At 36.0% G+C, this 21,402-nt stretch overlaps 1 protein-coding gene across 3 annotated transcripts in view; it reads right to left on the minus strand.

Annotated features, from left to right (window-relative positions):
• RASA1 (RAS p21 protein activator (GTPase activating protein) 1) overlaps nucleotides 1-21,402 on the minus strand; it is a 203,983-nt gene that overhangs the window by 76,455 nt on the left and 106,126 nt on the right. For all 3 annotated transcript variants that reach the window (XM_006873189.1, XM_006873191.1, XM_006873190.1), the window contains 5 exons: nucleotides 20,393-20,545; nucleotides 18,982-19,117; nucleotides 18,099-18,169; nucleotides 12,518-12,635; nucleotides 5,401-5,432 (listed from right to left, as the gene is read on the minus strand). In XM_006873189.1, coding sequence (XP_006873251.1) covers nucleotides 5,401-5,432; nucleotides 12,518-12,635; nucleotides 18,099-18,169; nucleotides 18,982-19,117; nucleotides 20,393-20,545 — 510 coding nt within the window. The remainder of the gene's footprint in view (nucleotides 1-5,400; nucleotides 5,433-12,517; nucleotides 12,636-18,098; nucleotides 18,170-18,981; nucleotides 19,118-20,392; nucleotides 20,546-21,402) is intronic.

Here is a 21,402-nt window from a genome sequence, read left to right on the forward strand (position 1 = left end):
ATGTTTAGGATAAGCAAACATTTACTACAAAGGTTATAACACATTTTCAATATTCTGGGGAAGAATCAACTAGATGACTTCTAAGGCCAATCCCGTATTTTTACAGTTAAAACCGGTTGGAAAAAAAAGAGAGAGAGAGAGAGAGAGAGATTTCAAAGACTGGGGAGGAAAAGCAACAAATGAAGGATGAAAGTTAGCGAATAAGAAGTTTTCAAAAAGTGTAAAAGAACTACCTTAAGACAAAAGTTCAATAAAATTTTCTAAAAGGATTACAACTCAGTTTAATTTTTTTTAGAAATTTACTACTGTGGTAATGTTAATTTACTTGATAGTATTCTATCCCAAGACTTTCTAACTCCCACCAAATGTTTGGGTGGGACCAATGCAAATATGGTATAAAGGACTGGTTAGCTTTGCCATCCCACTAGGTTTAAAAGATGCCATCTCAGAAGCAGAAACAGATGACCCAGGACCATCAGAAAAGAAGACCCATGAGTGGAGTGTGTGATCCCTACCTGGGTAACAAGAGAGCAGTAGCATGAAGAGACAGAGCAGCTTTGAGCATCCCAGCCCATGGACCAAGTAAAGCTGAGTGCCTATGAGTAAGAGGCTGGCTTGCAGAATATGCCCTTGGGGGTATTTATAGGTCTTTGTAACACTTTCCTGAGCAGGGCAGAGGCAAAGGGGCCACATAGCTGAGAGACAGAAGGAAAGAGGTATGCCTACAGCATGGCAGAAAAGAGGTGTTCCTGACTGGGCAACTGCTGCATCCTGAGTTGTTTCTGATACTGAATTGTATCCTGTTCATTTCCTTACCATACTCCAAAATCATGAATATTGTCTGTAAATTCTGTGCAATCATTTCAATGGATTATAGAACCCAGATATGAAGCAGAGAGTGTGTGGGAAGAACTGTTGGTGCCAAAACAGGGCAAATAAAGTTGTAGAGTAGAAGTGTGTATGACTTCCACTTAATAGGAATCGACCTTGGGTTGATTTTGTGTTTGATTGTCTTTCCCTCTTGTGAAGTCAGAATAAGTCAAACAAGGCCTCCACACCATTGAGTTAATGTGCCAGACTGAAAAGTAGTTTGAACTGCAAGGTAAGTGGTTGAAGCTCATCATCTGCTCTTTGAAACCCTATACAGGGCCGCTATGGGTTGGGACCAACTCGATGACACTTAACAACAATATATAAAGCCTATGTATTGTAAGTACAGACTGTGAACCACTGATAAGAAAGGTATCCCTGGTCTTAAGAATTCCTCATTCTTTAAAGGACAGAAATATGGTGTAACAATTTTTTTAATGTTGAAAATACACTAAATGCAGTGATAGATGTGTGCTAAGGTATTTGGGAAATACAAAAGAGTGACAGCAATTCTGTAAAGCGTGCAAGGAAAGGAAAATGAAGGGAGCTTTTGTCGGAAGAATGATAAATGAAATTCATATTTAAGTATGAGTAAAAACTAGTCAAGTACAATGGAAGGGGATTCTGGAATAGAAAGCTTGAGGAAGATAAGAAGAAGAAAAACAGCATTATACATTTGAAGACCTATAAGCTAGTGTACAAAACTGGAAATGGTACGAAGTAGGACTAGTCAAGTACATAAGTGTTGGATTGAATCACAGAGGGTCTTCTTAGGCTCGAGTCAGATAAAGTTTAGAGATAATGGAATTTTTTTCTTCCAAACTTTTTAAGCGTTCTCATATGTGTTTTAGATAGATAATTCTGGCAGATTCTGGAAGAAAGGATTTGAAGAGACTGAAGAGTCAAGAGGGACCAATTTAGAGGTTATTGTTTTATGAACTCCTGGGAAGAGGTAAAAAGGGCCTGAACTAGAACACAGTTCTAGTTGAGAAGAAACACATATTGAGAGTATGTAGACTTGGAATCTACATCACAGAAATACTATTATTGTTAAGTGTCGTCCAGTTGGGTATGAATCATAGCGACCCTATATAGGGTTTCCAAGGAGCACCTGGTGAGTCTGAACCTCCGACCTTGTGGTCAAACCCACCTCATGGTCTAGTGTTTATCCTATATAAGCATCACAACAGGAACCCATAGAAATAAGCAGCTGTAAAAAAAAAAAAAAACATCAAAGCTACACCATCTATTTAAAACCAAAAGGGAACTTAAGATGTTAATGAGAAGACTATAAGTACATTTCTCTACTATGTTGTTGTTAAGTGCCATCAAGTAAGTTTCAACTCATAGCAACTCTACATAGCGTTTCCAAGGAGCGACTGGTGAGCTTGAACTGCCAAACCTTGTTCAAACTGACCTTGGAATCCAGCGCATTAACCTGCAACACCACTGCAGGACTCCAGGAGTCCCACAGGCCCCACTTTAACAAATCAAAAGGGAACAATTACATGAGTAAGTTAACAATGTATATTTACGCTATGCAAACACCAAACTTAGCATGGGTTCAAATGTAGCAATTGTGAGGATGGTGCAGAATTCTACAGTGGTTCCTTCTGTTATGCATAGGGTCACTATGAGAGTCAGAATCAACTCTGTAACATCTAACAAAAGATATCACCAAATACCATTTTAATTCTTCCATCATACTAAACACCAAAATTTAGCTTATGCTAAATAACAAATACCAGAAAGTTGCTTACCAATGTTTTAATGCAAAGGTTATCTCTGGCTGTGTGAATACCAAATGATGGGTAACACTGCTAAAAATGGAAATTTCAGAACACTAAACAGTGCTTATTTGGAATTTGCACATAGACCAAGAAACAGATGGTGAACAGTAAAGGAGATATTGAATGGTTAAATATCAGGAAAGGTGTGTATCAGGATTTTAGCCTATAGAAGGAATACGTTTCACCATACTTATACATTATGCAGGCTAAACTAATAATTTGAAAAGTTGAACTACATGAAAAATGCAGCATCAAAATTGGAGAAAGGCTCATTAACAATGTGTGTGCTATGTAAATGACAGAATCTGCTTGCTGAAGGTGAAGAGGACATGAAGCACTTACTGAGAGAGAGCAAAGACCACAGCTTTCAATATGGATTATACCTCAATATAAAGAAAACAAAAACCCGCCGAAGAAAAAAGCCTGAAATGTCAAAATGTCATTTTACTTGGATTCACAATCAATGCCCTGGAAATAACAGTCAAGAAACCAAAAACTGCACTGGGCAAACCACTGGAAAATACCTTTTTCAAGTATTATAAAGAAAAGATATGACCTTAAGGACTAAGGTATACCTGACCCAAGCCATGGTATTTTCAAACATCTCATATGCCAAGTGAAAGTTGGACAATGAATAAATAATACCAAAAAACAATTAATGCTTTTGCATTTTGGTTTTGGCAAAGAATACTGAAAGCACCAAGCAATGCCAGATATTGAACAAATCTGTCTTGGAAAAAGTAGAGCCAGAATGTTCTTCAGAAGGACAGTGAAACTTTTGACGTGTTATCAGGAAGGATTAGTCCCTAGAGAAGGAAATCATGCTTTGTAAAGTGAAGGGTCAATGAAAAATAGAAAGACATTCAGTAAGATGGACTGACACAGTGGCTGCAACAACAGGCTCAAACACAGGAATAATTGTGAAGAGGGTACAGGGCCAGGCAGTGTGTCATTCCGTTGTACACAGAATTGCTATAAAAAACGCGCATCTAACAACAAGTATCAAATGGATAAAAAGTTATAAGGCTAGGAAGATGGAAGAATCACAAAAGTAAGCAAAACGAAGACTCTCTGGGATTTATACTTTATGCTGTAAGAAAACTAGATGTTTTAGGTATTTACTAGCATTTGTCCTGCAGTTTTCTGTTTTCTTTTTAAATTAATCTGTACTTAGCTTCTTCATAAAAGAGATTTCTAGCTACTCTTGAAAATCAGGATGATTTTACAATATTAAATCTTTTTGTATGTATCAATTAGAAAAACAAGTCATTTTATAATAGGCAAAGGCTTTCTAGTTCTCCATTTCCCAGTCTTTCCTAACACCAAGAGTGAATGTTAGCTGAAGTGCTGTTTTCTTACAGTAAAAAAAACAGTATTTATCTATATCTCTATCAAAAGGGGGAAGAAAGAAAAAGATCATTGTGTTACCAAAAAAAAAAAAAGGAATATATACACTTAATCCATTTCACTTGCTTATATTATCTGTCTGATGTCCCCAAGCATTAATTAAAATTTGCAACACCCGATATAAACATTTGGATACCTCAAAGTAATATTTTCAAAAGGACATCACTGATGGAAGTCTATTGGCAGCTACATAGACCAAGAAGAAAATGAATTCAGAAAGCACCTCATGTATTCCACTTAAGGAAGGATGGAGAACTAAATACGATGACTTCAACTTAAATATTCAGTTTAATATTTTTATGTTGTAATAGTTGGAAAACAGAAACAGCAAACACTTGAGAGGTAACTGTTAAATTCCATCTATAAATGCTGAAATGACGAGAAAAAATATTCCACTAAAAAGTATTAGATGAGAAGTCTGTATTTGTCAAATAATGTATATGAGATCGAACTGGGATTAAGGGTTAAGATTGTTAAATGAACAATTACATACAAGTAAATGTCAAGAGGGAAGGACAATAAAAAGAGCTCCAAGGACAATAATAATAAGTAAGATTAGAGCAAAGCTGAAATGTCACATGCAGTGATTTCCCATAAGAAGTTACTGGTTAGAGCTAATAAGTAGTTCTGGACTATAAGAGAAGAATGTGGCAAGTAGTAGGTATAATAGTAATACCTGGTCTTTGAATATGCCCTTATAAGATAGCCAGGGTGAAAAGATTATAAAAAGAAAAGTTCTTGCAGAATCTTATTACATTGGTGAAGAATCATGATCTTGGGGAAAAAGTTCCCTGAGAAGACAAAAAACAAAAACTGAATGGTAAAAATGCATAAAAGTTCTAGCTATGATTACAGAAAAATACTGTGTAAAAACAATAAGGAATAAAAAAAATGTGAAGAATTGTGATACTCATAATGTCATTCATGTTTACAAAGGTCTTTAGTTTGATAATCTGAGTTACATTTGTTGCTGTTTTTATTCAGTGTTGTCGAGGTGAATCTGACTCATAGTGACCCTGTATAGAATTTCCAAGGAGCAGCTAGTGGATGTGAACCACTGACCTTGTGGTTAGCACTCCACTGCTTATCCTACAGAGCCACTGAGCTGAGTTACATACAAGCATACAAATAAAAACAAGCCTTTTTTCACTAGGTTCCTAGGAAAATATTTAGACATCACTTCACTGAGGAAAATAAACAAATATTTCAGTTGATCCAAAAGTATCAATTACCTTTTATATTTCTGCCCAAAGTTTTCTGATAAGTAAATTTATGGTAAAGTACACATATGCATATATATATTTGCCCCCTTCAATAATTAATAAAAACTTACATTTTGCCTTCATGTGGATCTTCTTCTCGGCCCTAAAGGGAAGACATTAAGACAGTGTTTTACATAATTACCTATTAATTTACTCTTAAATAAAATTCATATATTCAAACTTATTTCCACACTGCTCAACATATTTATTTATGACCATAAAAAAAGTCTCAGCTTATGAAATATTTCCTAAAACTTGTTCCTTTACTTTTCTGCCCCTGTTGCTCTTACTCTAATTCAGGCTCTTTTACTCTCCCTTAAACTATTACAAAAGCCCAACTGATATAAATACTTCTATGCCCCATCCCCCACCACTTCAATCTTTATTCATGTTTCATCTGCAAATGTACCTTGCATTAAGGAAAAGAAAATTAGACATATTTTTTTAAAAATACATCTGTAATACTTTCTACTATTCAACAGCACTGAACAACAACAACAACCCATACCCATTGCCCTTGCGTGGATTCCTGTCTCACAGAAATCCTACAGGACAGAGTAAATTGCATAATGTGATTCCCAGGGCCATAAATCTTTATGGAAGCCGACTGCCATACCTTTCTCCCATGGAGTGGCTAGTGGGTTCAAACCACTCGTCTTTTTGGCATCCAACCACACCAGCAGTGAGCCACCAGCGCTGCTTTAATACCTTTTGAAACCAAAAATCAAACTTGCTACCATCAAGTCAGTTCTAACTCATAGTAACCCTATGAGACAGGAGAATTGACCAAGAGGGTCTGCAAGGCTATAATCTTTACAGCGAAGACTACCACGTCTTTCTCTTGAGAAGCAGCTGGTGAGTTTGAATTACTAACCTTATAGATGGAAATCAAACACTGAACCACTGCTTCATCTATTGCCTACAAATGTCTCATCCTGCAAAAAAAAAAAGTTGCAGGGACTCATATGGCTCAAGCCTACCTTTCCTATTGCTGTTGTTGTTAGGTGCCATCGAGTCGGTACCAACCCATAGCAACCCTCTGCACAACAGAACGAAACACTGCCCGATTCTGGGCCAACCTCACAATCATTGCCATGCTTGAGCCCAATGATGCTGCCATTTTGTCAATCCATCTCACGGGGAGTCTTTCTCTTTTTCTCTGATACTCCACCTTACCAAACATGATATCCTTCTCCAGAAACTGGTCCCTCCTGACAATATGTCTGAGGTATGAGAGATGAAGTTTGGCCATCTTGGCCTCCAAGGAACACTTTCAATATTATCCTCCAACACCATAATTCAAAAGCATCAATTCTTCTACGGTCTTCCTTATTCACTGTTCAGTTTTTGCATGCATATGAGGTTATTGAAAATACCATGGCTTGGGTCAGGCGCACCTTAGTCCTCAAGCTGAAATCTTAGCTCTTCAATACTTTAAAAGATCTTGTGCAGCAGACTGGCCTAATGCAATACATCGTCTGACTTCTTGACTGCTGCTTCCATGAGTTGATAGTTGAACCAAGAAGAATGAAGTGCTTGACAACATCAATCTTTTCTACATTGATTTACTGGTCCAGTGGTGAGTATTTTTGTTTTCTTTATATTGAGATGTAATCCATACCAAAGGCTGTGCTCTTTGATCTTCATCAGTAAATATTTTAAGTCCTCTTCACTTTCAGCAAGCAAGGTTGTATCATCTGCATATTGCAGGTTGTTAATGAGTCTTCCTCCAATTCTAATGCCACATTTTTCTTCATATAACCCAGATTCTCAGATTATTTGCTCAGCATACAGGTTGAATAAATATGGAGAGAGAATACAATCTTGTTGCACACCTTTCTTAATTTTAACCATTCAGTGTTCCCATGCTCCGTTCAGACAACTACCTCTTGCTCTTGGTCCATATACAGATTCCTCATGAGCACAATTAAGTGTTCCAGAATACTCATACTTCGCAATGCTATCCATAGATTGTCAGGATCCATTCAATCGAAAGCCTCTGTGTAGTCAATAAAGCACAGGTAAACATCTTTTGATATTATCTGTTTTCAGCAAGGATCCATCGGACATCAGCAATGATATCCCTCGTTCCATGGCCTCTTCTGAATCCATCTTGAACCTCTGGAAGTTCTCTGTCAATGCATGCTTGCAGCCATTTCTGTATTATCTTTAGTAAAATTTTCCTCGCATGGGATATCAAAGATATTGTCTGATGATTTCCACATTCTACTGGGTCACCTCTCTTTGGAATGGGCACAAACAAGGATCTCTTCCAATCAGTAAGCCAGATAGCTGTCTTCCAAATTTCTTGGCATAGATGAGTGAGATTTCGATTTTTATTCCATCAATTCCTGGTGCTTTGTTCTTTGACAATTCCTATAAGTGCATCTTGGACTTCCTCCTTCAGTATCATTGGCTCTTGATCATATGCTACCCTCTTGAAACGGATGAACATCAAATTTGTCCTTTTGGTACAATGACTCTGTTTATTCCTTCCATATTCTTTTGATGCTTTCTGCATCAATCAATAATATGCCCAGAGAATCCTTCAATAATGAAAGTTGAGGCTTGAATTTTTTTCTTCAGTTCTCCCAGCTTGAAAAAAGCTGAGCGTGTTCTTTCTTTTTGGTGTTCTGACTCCAGATTATTTGTATATTTTACTGTAATATTTGACTTTGTCTTCTCAAAGTGACCTTTGAAATTTTCTGTTCAGCTCTTGGACCTCCTCATTTCTTCCATTTGCTTTAGCATCTGTACGCTAGAGAGCAAGTTTGAGTGTCTCTTCTGGCATCCATTTTGACCTTTTCCTTCTTTCTTCATGTCTTCGTAATGACTTTTTGCTTTCTTCCTGTATGATATTCTTGATGTCATCCCACAACTCTTCTGGTCTTTGCTCTTTAGTGTTGAATGTATTAAATCTGTTCTTCAGACAATCTCTAAATTCAGGTGGGATACATTCAAGGTCATATTTTGTGGGATTTGTTTTCATTTTCCTCAGCTTCACTTTTTATTTGCATATGAGCATATGAGCATATGGTCTGTTCCACAATATGCCTCTGGCCATGTTTTGACTAATGATATGGAGCTTTTCATCGTCTCTTTTCAAAGATGTAGTCAATTTGATTTCTGTGTATGCCATCTGGTAAGGTCCATGTATATACTCATCTCTTTATTTCCACGGGCTTTACTCCATTTGCGTCATCAAGGTCAGCTCTACTTTGAGGAGGCAGCTCTTCCCCAGTCGTATTTTGAGTGTCTTCCAACCTGAAGGGCTCATTTTCCGGCACTCTTATCTGACAGTGTTTCTCGGCTATTCATAAGGTTTACAGTGATTAAATATTTTCAGCCACCACTCGTCTGTCAGTTTGTCATACTGTGGTGACATGTGAATTGCTGTGATTCTGGAAGCTATGCCACTGGTATTTTAAATACCAGCAGGGTCACCTATGGCGGACAGGTTTCAGATGAGCTTCCAGATGAAAACAGAGTAGGAAGAAGGAGTGACCATTCCTGTTACACGACCAGGTTCTTTAAGTCACTCTAACTACATATTATCTAATCTATATTCTCTGATTTTCAGAATTAGATTGCTAAGCCCTTCCTCCTAGTCTTTCTGAGTCTGGAAATTCTAAGGACACCAGCTCGGTATCACATCAAGACACAAGCCTCCACAAATAAGATAAGGGTGGCTAAGCCTGAGATGAACTGGAGACAAGAATCAAACTCTTGTCTTCCAAATGGGAGGCGACAATTGTATCACTGAACCACCACTGTTGAAGGTACACTAGCATGATTCATTGCACTAGGCAATAAGCATCTTAAGGTTTTAGCCATTCTCTGTTAATATTTCTCAAACCCACACCATTCCTCTTCTCTGCTCGAAACACCATCACAGTATTGGACACAAAATTTTCAATAGTATCACTGAACTTTAGCCCTAGTACCTAGCATAGTACCAGGCACCAAGTTTTCACTGAATAAAAAAATTAATGAGTGGGCAAACAATCTAACAATAGATTTATTTTTCTTAATTTGGTCTTCACTCATTAGTTGAACTAAAAATCAAAGAATATTCAGGGAATACTAAAATATAAATATATATATATACACACATACATATGTATATATAAACAATTACCATTGTCACTGCCCAAAACTAGTTAATTTCTTATGGGAGAGGTTTACATAACACGTTAATTTTATATGATAATAAAATACGGAATTAATAAAATGCTACTGAAACAAGTAAGCTTAAGTGCATCTAAAAAGGAATAAAACTTCTGTGAAAGAAGGAATCACATGTGAGCTGAGCTGGTAAAGATTAATCAAATTTTGCCAGCCAATCTAGTAGAATAAGTGCCATCTATAAAGAGAGAAAAGTATAGTCATATAAACATTCATTTATTCATTCACAAAAACCTTTACTGAGTTAACTACTAGTACCAGGTACCATTCTAGGCAATGGGATAAGTCAGAGACAAAAAAATCTCTCATCTTATAGAGCATACATTCTAGAGTTAAGAAATTAAAGCAAAATGTGGTTGAGGAATAGTAATTAGAATTCAAAGTGAGAAATTCCTTAAATCTAACCTGGTATGGCACTGAAGGATAAGCCCTGGACAGCTAACCACAAAATTGGCAGTTCAAACCCACCAGTCACTCCTTTGAAATCCTATACAGGGTCACTATGAGTTGGAACAGACTCAACAACACTTAACAACAATCAAAACCACCAGCTGAATGCCTGAAACATCTTCACAATCTAAACAATCCCAAAATGATTTTTCATTCTATATGAAATACAACTAGTGAAGTTCACTGTAACAAATTATTTTGAAAATTGGAGTAAAAATGGTTTACAACTTGGAACTATTCAATCATCTCCTTAAAATACAACTAAATTAATTTTCAGTTGACGTATCATAATATTCACTCATATGAACTGCTAAGTTTGTTTTTTTATCCTCCTTGCAATGATAATAGATCGTATCTCTTTATCCTAGATTGTGCAACTTTTTTTTCTAGATTCATTAAGTAACTTTCACTTAACCTTACTAAAATTTCTTTTGTTAAATTTGACCCAGAATTCCAATTAAAGAAAAAAGATGTGCTCAGTAGGAGAAAACCAACACAAATAAGATATCAATTCCATCTTGTCTCTCTGGAGATCTTTCTTCTACTGTCAAATACAGAAAATTAATTTGGGAACCAAGAGTTCTAAGGCCAGCTCTCCACCTAAGTATATATATAGAATGTAAAACAGACCATTTCCTCAACTATTTTTCTCAATATGTTTTACTTCTATGAATCAAGCAAGATATGGCTGCTAGGATAGACAGACAAGAGAAGTACTAAAAAAGAAAAATATTCTCCAGTGTCTTCATCCTAGAAGTATAATCACTGTAGAAGGGGTTTCAAAAGTTCATGAAAAATTCAATTATCTTTTAATCTCATTTTTCCACAAACTTTTTGAAGCTCCTTCATATTATCAGGTTTGTAAGATAATTTACAAATGGCAGCCCTGAGTATTACAAAGATAACACAAAATCATTACATATTACCAGACAAATTAAAGGGAGAGGATGAAACCCAAAACAATGTTCTCATATTTCAGTGATATTTTGGTCCCTGAAGTGCAAATGATGCTTGAATGCTGACCACTACCTAGAAATACATAAATATGGTAATTGATATTGTACGATACAACTTCACAGATACTGTACTAAGTAAAGTAACATCAGTTAAAAAAAAAAAAAAAAGGAGTATTAAAAATGTAGAGCCATGTGATAATATGCATATCATATAACTGAACCTTTCTGAAGTTAATAGAAAATTATACATATAAAACCTGTTAAGTCTGGAACTTGCATAGTATTTCCTGTCAGAGAAGACAAACTCAAATATTCCTCACAACAATGAGCAACAGAAAAGTATTAAGAATGTACCCTGACATTTCCACCCCCTCTGTACACAGAGTTAGTTGACAGGTATGAGCAACTTAGACATTGGCTACCCAAAATTGGGGGAGGGGAATTAACAAAGGCTTGAAGTGACTGGCTCAGAAGTTTATGAGAGGGAGCCTAGTTTCAGAGGGTGCGGGGGGAGGTAGAGTCTCCACAGAGTGGTTTCCAATCTATCTAGACTAGGCTGGTAAAAGGAGATGAGGATAACACTCTTGTAGTTCAATAGTGACTAACTGCTATCAGGACTGATTGTGAATGTTGCAAATGTAAAGGTAGCGGTTTTGGAACAAAAGGAGGGGAGTGGTTGATCTTGCAGTCCAGGAGCGGAGGACCCTGGGACAATCAAGGGAGAAGAGTGGAATGCGGGACCCTATCCAGAGAAGCAGCAATGCCAGAGATGGAGGCAGAGACGATGACCTGGAAAGACGGAGTGGCTGGGGGCGCTATACTAAAGGAGAGAGAGGGGCTATTTGCTGGCGTCTGGGGGACTGGCATTCAGGGAATACCCTTTGGTTGTTTGAATGGATATATATTCCTGAGTGCTTCGGTGTATATCCAAAAAAACAGAGGGATTGGAAGCAAATGCTGTTGAATGATGATGCATGGAGGGGACTGTAATCATTGCAATGAAACAGTATACTATAGGATGAATGTATAGCTGGTGCTCTCCCATATAAACTATCACTCAATTCACAATAAAAACTTAAAAAAAAAAAAAAACAGAAAACTTGTGAGACCCAGAAAAACAAGTTGGTCGAGTTTTGGTTCTATCAGGTTTCACTGTATTTGGAAGATTAGGAATTTGAAATAAAACATGCAATTAATTTGACATAATGATTATTTGTACCTCATTTCTGAGACATAGCAAAACGTACCAAAAAAAAAAAAAAAAGATACACATAAGAACCTATATAACAACAAAGCAAAAATACTAATATATTAATTCATAGGAAGGGATGAAAACTTCCTGAGTTTTGTTTTTGTTGTTAAGTGTTGTGGAGTCAGTTGTGACTCATAGCGACCCTGTATAAGGTTTCCAAGATAATTTCCTATACAAATAGCATTTGCTAATAATGAGTACATTTTAACGAAGAAATCAACATACTTATACATTAATGTCTTACATAAAATCAATTCATAGCAAACATCCCCTTTTTTTTTTTTTTTTTTTTTTTTTTTACAAAATATCTGGAATCAGAAATTGAGAAGAAAAGAAGAAACTTACCACTTCTTCTACTAGGTCTTCAACAATAAGGCCTTGCTCATCTGTTCTTAGATTTGTAACCCACATCCATCCATCTTCTAACTCATTATGAACAATAAACATATCACCTTTTAAGAAACTGAAAAAAAGCACTTATGAGCTTGTTAAAAATTTAAATTTACATATCAAAATTTAAATAATCATTTACTATATCACAGAAATATTAGGATATTGGAATAAAAGGGACTAAGGTCAAATACCTTAGGCTTTTGTCCTGTTGCTTTAATTATTTACATATAAAACTCTGAAGACACTTAATCTGAATCTTAATTTCTTCATCAACAATACTGTTGTAATAATACTTCTTGAACTATCTACATCACAGGGTAGCACGTGATTAAAATTAAAACTTTTGAAAACTGTAACTCCAAGAACACTAAACTTTAAAAGAGGCCTACATTTAAGATTCATATATAGATTAGCTATAAAATCATATATAATTAACCCACTTTAAATAGACAAGATAGGAGTCCTGGTGTGGCACTGTGTGTTAATGCGCTGACCTACAAAGCCAGTTTGAACTGCAAGGTTGGTGGTTCAGGCTCACCAGTTGCTCCTTGGAAACCCTTTTCAGGGTCACTATGGGTCAGAATCGACTTGATAGCACTTAACAACAACAACATATATACAAGATAGTAACTTCAGAAAAACTATTTTACACAAGCATGATTAGTTATATAATATGGTTGTGGTGATGGTAGTTATGTGCTGTGGAGTCGGTTCTGACTCACAGCAACCCTGCACAGGGTTTCCGAGGCTATAAATCTTTACAAGAACAGAAAGCCTCATCTTTCTCACGCAGAACAGCTGGTAGTTTCGAATTCCTGACCTTGCACAGTTTGCAGGCCGATTCATAACCACTACACTACCAGAGCTCCTCAATTTTATCATATAGATGCTTATATAAATTAACATTTTTGAAAGAAAACCATTAGGGCTTACTGAATTCATTACATACCCATGATCCAACCAGTATAGCATTATTTCTCTGAAAGTGACAGGATACATTATAAGAATGCATACATGTAATTTCTACGATCAACTTCAGATTAAAAGGACACTTACACAAACTAGGTTCTTTAATTAAAAATAGACTGTATTTCAAATAGCCACTTAATCATGTGGCAGTAAGATGTTGATGTATGTCAGCAATACAAAACTACCAGTAATTCTTTGTATTTTCCCTTCAGGCTTAAAAGTAAGCCTTTGAAAGATTAAGGAACTGTGAAATTAATCTTACCTCAGAATTATTGGTCTTTGTCCTGGGTTCCTGACAGGTATCTCTAAACCTTGGAATTTCCCCAGTAATTACAAGTGTATTTGATAAGGACCCATATTATACTAAATTAGGTGACTTGAGGTAGAGTCTGGCAAGGCAAGAAAGACTTCTTGCATGATATCAATCTCAAGATATTAACCTCCTGTTATCCACTAACATCAAAAGAGAGGGGCTAGAGTTGGAATCATGTAAGAGAAACCTCCATAATATATAGTCAGGACACTGAGGTCCATGGGCTTCCTGAATAGTGAAAGGCATAAATTAATGAGGCAGGATAGCGTCTCTTTTAGGATTCAGAAGCACTACACTGAGAACTTTCTTAGACCCTGCCCTATATGTGTCTTCAACTGTATCCTTTCTGCAATAATAATAAATAAGCTAGTAATATTAAGTATAGCCCTTTCCATGAATTCTCACTCATTCTAGTGAATTATTGAGCTGGAGGGAATAATAGATGCTTTTACTTTAAAAAAGTTCACAAGTACACATAAACTCATTACTTCATACAATTTAATTATCCTATTAAAATTTTAATTGTTTAAATTGTCATCTTCCTCAATCAACAGTTCTCAAATTGCTTTAGACTCATATGATAGACATCTTTACACTGTTAAAATTATTGAAATACCAAAGGCTCTAATTTAAATGGGTATATTAATTGATATTTACCATTATTAGGATGTAAAACATCAATTTAAAAAATATTACAAATTCCTTTTGGAGTCCTGGTGTAGTGCTGTATGAGAAGCAATGCAGTTCAAACTCATCAGTTCAAACCCATCAGCTGCTCCAATGTCAAGAAAACAAAAATCCTCACCACTGGACCAATAAACAACATTCTTATCATTGGAGAAAAGATTGAAGTTGTCAAGGACTTCATCCTTCTTGGATCAACTACAACACTCGTGGAAGCAGCAGTCAAGACATTAGATGACGTATTGCATTGGGCAAATCTGCTGCACAGAAACTTTTTATAAAGTGTTGAAGAGCAGAGATGTCAGCTTGAGGACTAAGGTGCGCCTGACCCAAACCATGGTACTTTCAATAACCTCATATGGATAGGAAAGCTGGGCAGTGAATAAGATAGATCGTAGGAGAATTGATTACTTTGAGTTGTGGTGTTGGAGGAGAATACTAAAAGCGCCATGGACTGCCAAAAGAACCAATAGATCTGTTTTGGAAGAAGTGCAGCCAGAGTGCTTTTTGGAGGCCAGGATGGCTAAGCTTCGTCTCTCATACTTTGGACATATTGTCAGGAGGGAACAGTTGCTGGAGAGGGATGTCATGCTGGGTAAGATGGAGGGTCAGAGAAAAAGAGGAAGACCCCCAACGAGATGGATAAGCCAGGTGGCAACATTGATGGCGTCCAAGTGTGGCAGCGGTAGTGAGGTTGGCCCAGGATCGGACATTATTTCGTTCTGCTGTGCATGGGGTCGCTATGAGTCGGTTCCAACTCGATGGCACCTGACAACAACAACAACACTTCCCTGCCAATATACAACTACAGTCAATTTTAAATTATCTCCAGAAAAACTTTGCTAACCTGTGATATTAATATACTGTTTGATAATTTCCACATTCCACTTGATCACCTTTTCTTGGAATAAGCACAAATATGGATCTTTATTTAGCTGGCCAGAGAACTGTCTTCCAAAGTTCATGATACAGACAATTCCAACATTACATCCATTCAATTCTGTAAGACGTTTTTCCTGCCAATGCCTTCACTGAATTTCAGCATCTTCCTTCAAAACCAGCAACTCTATGATCAATTGCTACCCCCCGAAATGGCTGAAAATCAACCAAGTCTTCTTGGTACAGTGACTCTTGTATATTCTTTCTCTCTTCTTCCAATCTGTTACTTCCTGAGTCATTCAAATTTTTTTAAGCCAAGAAATACTTCACTATTGAAACTGAGACTTGAATTTTGATGTAGCACTGTAGTAACAGCACTGGACTACGAACCACAAGGTCAGCAGTTCAAACTTACCAGCTACTCCTCAGAAACCCTATACTGGGTCACTATGAGACAGAACAAACTACAAGGCACTTAATAACACCACCAGCTTGAAAAATGCCAGTCTACTCCTTCCTTTTGATGTTTTAACTCCAGGTCTTGGTACACGTCACCATAATACTTTATTTTGGCTTTTGGAGACAGATTTTGAAACCCTCCATTCAGCTCCTTTACTTCATCAATGTTTCCATTCAGTTTACTCAGAGCTTAGGAGCAAGTTTCAAAGCCTCCTTTGAAATCCCTATTGGCATTTTCCTTCTTTTCTGTCTTTTTAAGGACTTCTCATTTTTTTCAAGTATGATACCTATGATGTTCTTGTTATTGTTAAGTGCTGTCCAGTCAGTTCCAACTCATAGCGACCCTGTATGGAATTTTCGAGGAGCAGTTGGTGGGTTTTAACTACTGACCTTGTGGTTCGCAGTCCAGTGCTGATCCTACAGCACCACACCAGTAGACTGAAGTCTATGATATCTTCCCATAAGTCCGTTCTGAGAGGTCATTAGTTTCCAGTGCATCAAGTCTACTTTTGATCAACTCTCTAAATTTAGGTGGGATATTTTCAAGGTCATAATTTGGTTGTCATGGGCTTGTGCTGATTTCTTTCAGCGTCAACTTGATCTTGCATATGAGCAACTGATGGTGTGTTCTGAAGTTTGTCCCTAGCTATGTCTTGACTGATAATGATGAGGTTTTCTCCATTGTCTCTTTTCATCAATGTGATTAATTTGATTCCTGTAATCTGTATAGCAATATCCATGTGTAAAGTTGTATATTGTTGTCAAAAAAGTACTCCAAAGAATAAATCTTGTAGAAATTTATCATGTAAATCACCTGCGTCATTTCTATCACCAAAGCCAATTTTTCTAACTATTAATCCTTCTTTGTTTCCAAATCTGTATTCTAATTACTAGTAATTACCAATACTTCAGACATATTGTCAGGAGGGACCAGTCGCTGGATAAGGACATCATGTTTGGTAAGATGGAGCATCAGAGAAAAAGAGGAAGACACACCCAACGAGATGGATTTACAAAGTGGCAGCATAAATGGACTAAAGCGTGGCAACAATTGTGAGGTTGGCCCAGGACTGGGCAGTGTTTAGTTCTGTTGTGCATAGGGTCACTAGGAGTTGGTACCAACTCAATGACACCTAACAACATAAACACATTGGAGTCACATATTCATTCCATTTCATACTGCAGTAGTTTACATAAATCAATTTCATCATCTTATAAGGAGCTCTGGTAACGTAGTGGTTACGAATCAGGCTGTGAACTGCAAGTTTGGCAGTTTGAAACTACCAGATGTTCTGCGGGAGAAAGATGAGGCTTTCTTCTCCTGTAAAGATTTACAGTCTTGGAAACCCTGTACAGGGTCGTTATGAGTTGGAACTGACTCCACAGCACGTAACAACAACAACAACAAAATATCGATATTAACCTATCACTTACAGCACTATGCTTCAGGATATATCTTGAAATGTTTTTAACAATGGATGTAGCACCCTTACTCTTCAAGAGTTCCATTTCATTTTTAGATAACTTACAATTTTCCTTGATTCATATAATTTGTACATTACACATTCCTATTATGGATGTTTAAAGCTGTTAAAATTCTCATGTGTTGTGCAAATGAACCTCCTGAAAGCTTTTCTCCATTAGAGTCAACTTTAAGGAGGCAGCTCTTCTTCACTTGTATTCTGAGTGCCTTCCAAGCTGAGAAGCTTATCTTCCAGGGCTTTATTATCAGGGTTCTGTTGCTATACATAAGGTTTTCACGGGTTAATTTTTGGAAGTAGATCACCAGCTGTTTTTCCTAGTCTGTCTTAGTTTGGAAACATAATCAGAAGTGTACAAACCTAGACGGAGCCTTTGTCACGAAACAATAGCTTTACATTTTGATATAGTAGTTTTAAAAAGGTGTCTATGATTTTACAGCAATACTTTCTGACTTACCCTTGTGTAGTGTAAGAGAATTATTCATATTTTGTCATAAGTAGTCTAATCAAAGCTAAGTTTTTTGTCCTGACATCTCTCTTGTATCCACTCTGGCTGGCCCAAATCTGTAGTCTGACTAGATAAGCCAATAGAGGTGTACAGGAACAAAGGAACCAACATTAAAGGCATTTTATACCATGCTGTAGTCTATTTCTTCCAATTCCAAAACCTAGTCCAAGAGTAATAAGTTTTCAATATTAACTCTTTCAAATGTCTATTTCAAAGCGTATAAATGAGATTATAAAATACCTTATTTCATCGGTGTCAGGAACTTTTGTGTAAGGTAGAATGGCTCGCACACGTCTTCTATCTTCTACTGGCTAAGAATTATAAAAATAATTAATTTTAAAAGATAAATAACTTAACTGTCTAAAAATCAAAATACGTATGCCCAAACAAACTCAAAAACAACAGACTCCACATTAAAAACTCCAGAGTACCATCCAAATTATCTTTACTGTGGCTCACATATCCCTTCTATCTTCTACTGGCTAAAAATCATAAAAACAATGCACTTAAAAAAACAAATACACCTTGATTGTCTCAAAGTCAAAAGATGTAGGCCCACAAATCAATAGAGTCCACATTATAAACTCCAAATCATCATCCAAATTATTTTTTACTGAGACTCTTTTAACAATTTAAACATCCAGAGCCTAGAAAGATTTCTTGTTTAGACCAAAATTCTTTTAACAGCATCATCAATGTATTTATATTAAGCAAAATTAGTTATCATTCCATTAAAAAAAAACTACACAACATATATAAGAACCTTCCTTTAAGAATATTTGAGGCATTTCAGGATCTTGCAGCAACTTAAGGATATGACTATCACATCAATAATTACTTTTCACTCTTTCAAATTTATTTTTTAGGCTATCAACACAAATATTACTCAAAAATTAAAATATGAGCTACTTTAATATAAATTACATAAAAATTATTCTTTCTGTTTTATAAACAGAAGTTGTCTGTATTACTCTAACCAATATAAATACAAAAATTAAAATATAACACAACAAATACTTCTTAGAATTATAACAAATATCACATGTAACAGAACAAGAGCTAAATCTATTATTAAACTAAAATAATAAAGCTTGGAAAGATATTTTATTCAAATTTTACTTGCCTCTGGTGGTGCAACTGGATAAAGTAATTTTTCTCCTTTAAGTAAACAAGAAACATGACTATAATAACCTATTAGGTCTGACAGTGAAGAAAAACGTCTTCCACCAATGTAGTAATCTCCACACATAGCAATAATCCTATTTATACAGGGAAAAAAAAAAAATACAGTAGAACACAAAATTTTAGACAATTCTAAAGACCAATAACTTCCATTAAAAAAATCTAAAACTATAATTTTATTATTTTCCTTTAATGGTATCACCACATTAAGAATTTATGTCTTCCTCATTTGCAAATTATTTGAGGGTTTTGCTTTTAAAAATACACATAGGTATGCACTGATATGGCATATAAACAGACTACAAATTTTAATTGCACAATTCATTAAATATTTGAAAATCAGCCATGATATCTCACTCATTTTTCATATTAAAAATTAAATTTGCAATTTTAATAATTTTTCTTGGGTATTTGACAGATTTCTTGAAATAGTTATACAAAGTATAATAATAATTTCATATACTATATATGATATAGGAGCTCTGGTAGCGTAGTGGTTATGAATCGGGCTGTGAACCTAAAAGGTCAGCGGTTCGAAACTACCAGCTGCTCCGCGGGAGAAAGATGAGGCTTTCTACTCCCGTAAGGATTTACACCCTCGGAAACCCTGTACAGGGTCGCTATGGGTCGGAACCGACTCGACGGCACACAACAACAACAACATATATGATATACTACTCTAAAAACTTATTTTGTAATCTAAAAATAAAGGAAACACATTTTCTCATTAATATTATAAGCACTGTTATTGTTAAGTGCCATTGAGTCGATAACGACCCCAGTGACCCTGTATAGGGTTTCTAGGGAGCAGCTGGTAAGTTTGAAACATCGACCTTGCAGTTTAAACGACTTTGCAGTCTGATGCATTAGCCCACACTAGGTATTTTTTATTTCTACAATTTCTGCCATAAAAGTTAAATATATATATCACACATACACACACATTATATATGATACATTCGCTTGAAAATCTAAAATAACTAATGAATTGAATGGTTGAAAAGAGTTTCAGAATACCTGGAATGAATTAAAGAGCACAAACCTTGATTTTTGAATAGTTTTCAGTATTTTAGTAACTCTGTAGTCAAAAACTATACATTTCTTATATTTCAGCTTTACTACTTCTTTAAAAGTAATTATAATTATGTGGAGAATTAGCACGATAACATCTAATAATACTATTCTTTTAAATACTAATGCAAACATCCAACAATATCTACGCTAAATGATGAAATAGTTTAACTGAAAACAAATTTATTACTTAAATGTCACTTTATGAAAGCAGCTATATTTATGAAAATGATATAAAAATAAATATACTATATAGCCTTGTAATAGGAATATAGACTTACCTAAAATGGTTGACAACATTTGTCTGGCTAAGAAATGAAAGTACAAAGGACCCTGGCCTCCGATCACTCTCTCTTATAAGGTAACTGCCAGGCTTCCCAGCCTGCCTGAGGCGTTCTTCTGCTATAGTTCTATCAAGTTTTCCATGATACCACCTGGGGGTAATAATTAAGAGACCAGAGTAAGTATTGTTGTTATGTACCGTTGAGTTGGTCCCAACCCATAGTGACCTGTATAGGATTTCTGAGGAGCAGCTGGTGAGCTTGAATTGCCGACCTTCCACTTCAAATGGCTTTGCAATCTGGCACATTAACCCACAGCACCACACCAACCATATACAGGTCTGCAATAGTTGTGGGTGGCATCAAGGTCAATTGGCATAACAAAACAATGTTGTCCAACCTACTCTGGTGAGCAGCCACTGAGATCTTAGCCATCTAAAGTATAATTGTTGATCTCCCCATCCAGAGCTATGAAGAGTGCAGAAAATCAAAGATGCATGTACCAAAGGTCTAATGAACCACATAAACTTCAGCCTCCTTGAACCTGCAACCAAAAGAAACATATGGTACCCAGACATAACTGTGGACTACTCAAAAAAGGATCATAATAGCCAGTCCTGGATAGAAAGGGAGAAAACTGTGCAACAAAACTCAAAAATCATAAGAAACATAATAATCTTATCCCCATAGCTCAACTTTCAGGCAAATAACAAACAGGCCTATAGGGGAAATAATAGTACCAGGGAGGTATAGCACTCCTTAGAATAATCAACTACATGAAATCAAAGGGCAATATTTGTCCAGAGACAAAGTTTAAAAAGCAAGAATGGATAAGAAAGAAGGACAAATGGAAACTGTAAACAGGAAGTAAATGGGAAAAGTGTTGTTACATTGTAGGTGTGGGCATTCAATGTCACAAAATTAAATGTTCTATGAAACAAAATGTGTATAAATTGTTGAACGTGAAACCAATTTGTTCCATAACTTTAATTTAAAAAAAAGAAAAAAAA

Source organism: Chrysochloris asiatica, unplaced genomic scaffold, assembly GCF_000296735.1.
Source record: "Chrysochloris asiatica unplaced genomic scaffold, ChrAsi1.0 scaffold00227, whole genome shotgun sequence".
In the NCBI taxonomy this organism is placed as follows: domain Eukaryota; kingdom Metazoa; phylum Chordata; class Mammalia; order Afrosoricida; family Chrysochloridae; genus Chrysochloris; species Chrysochloris asiatica.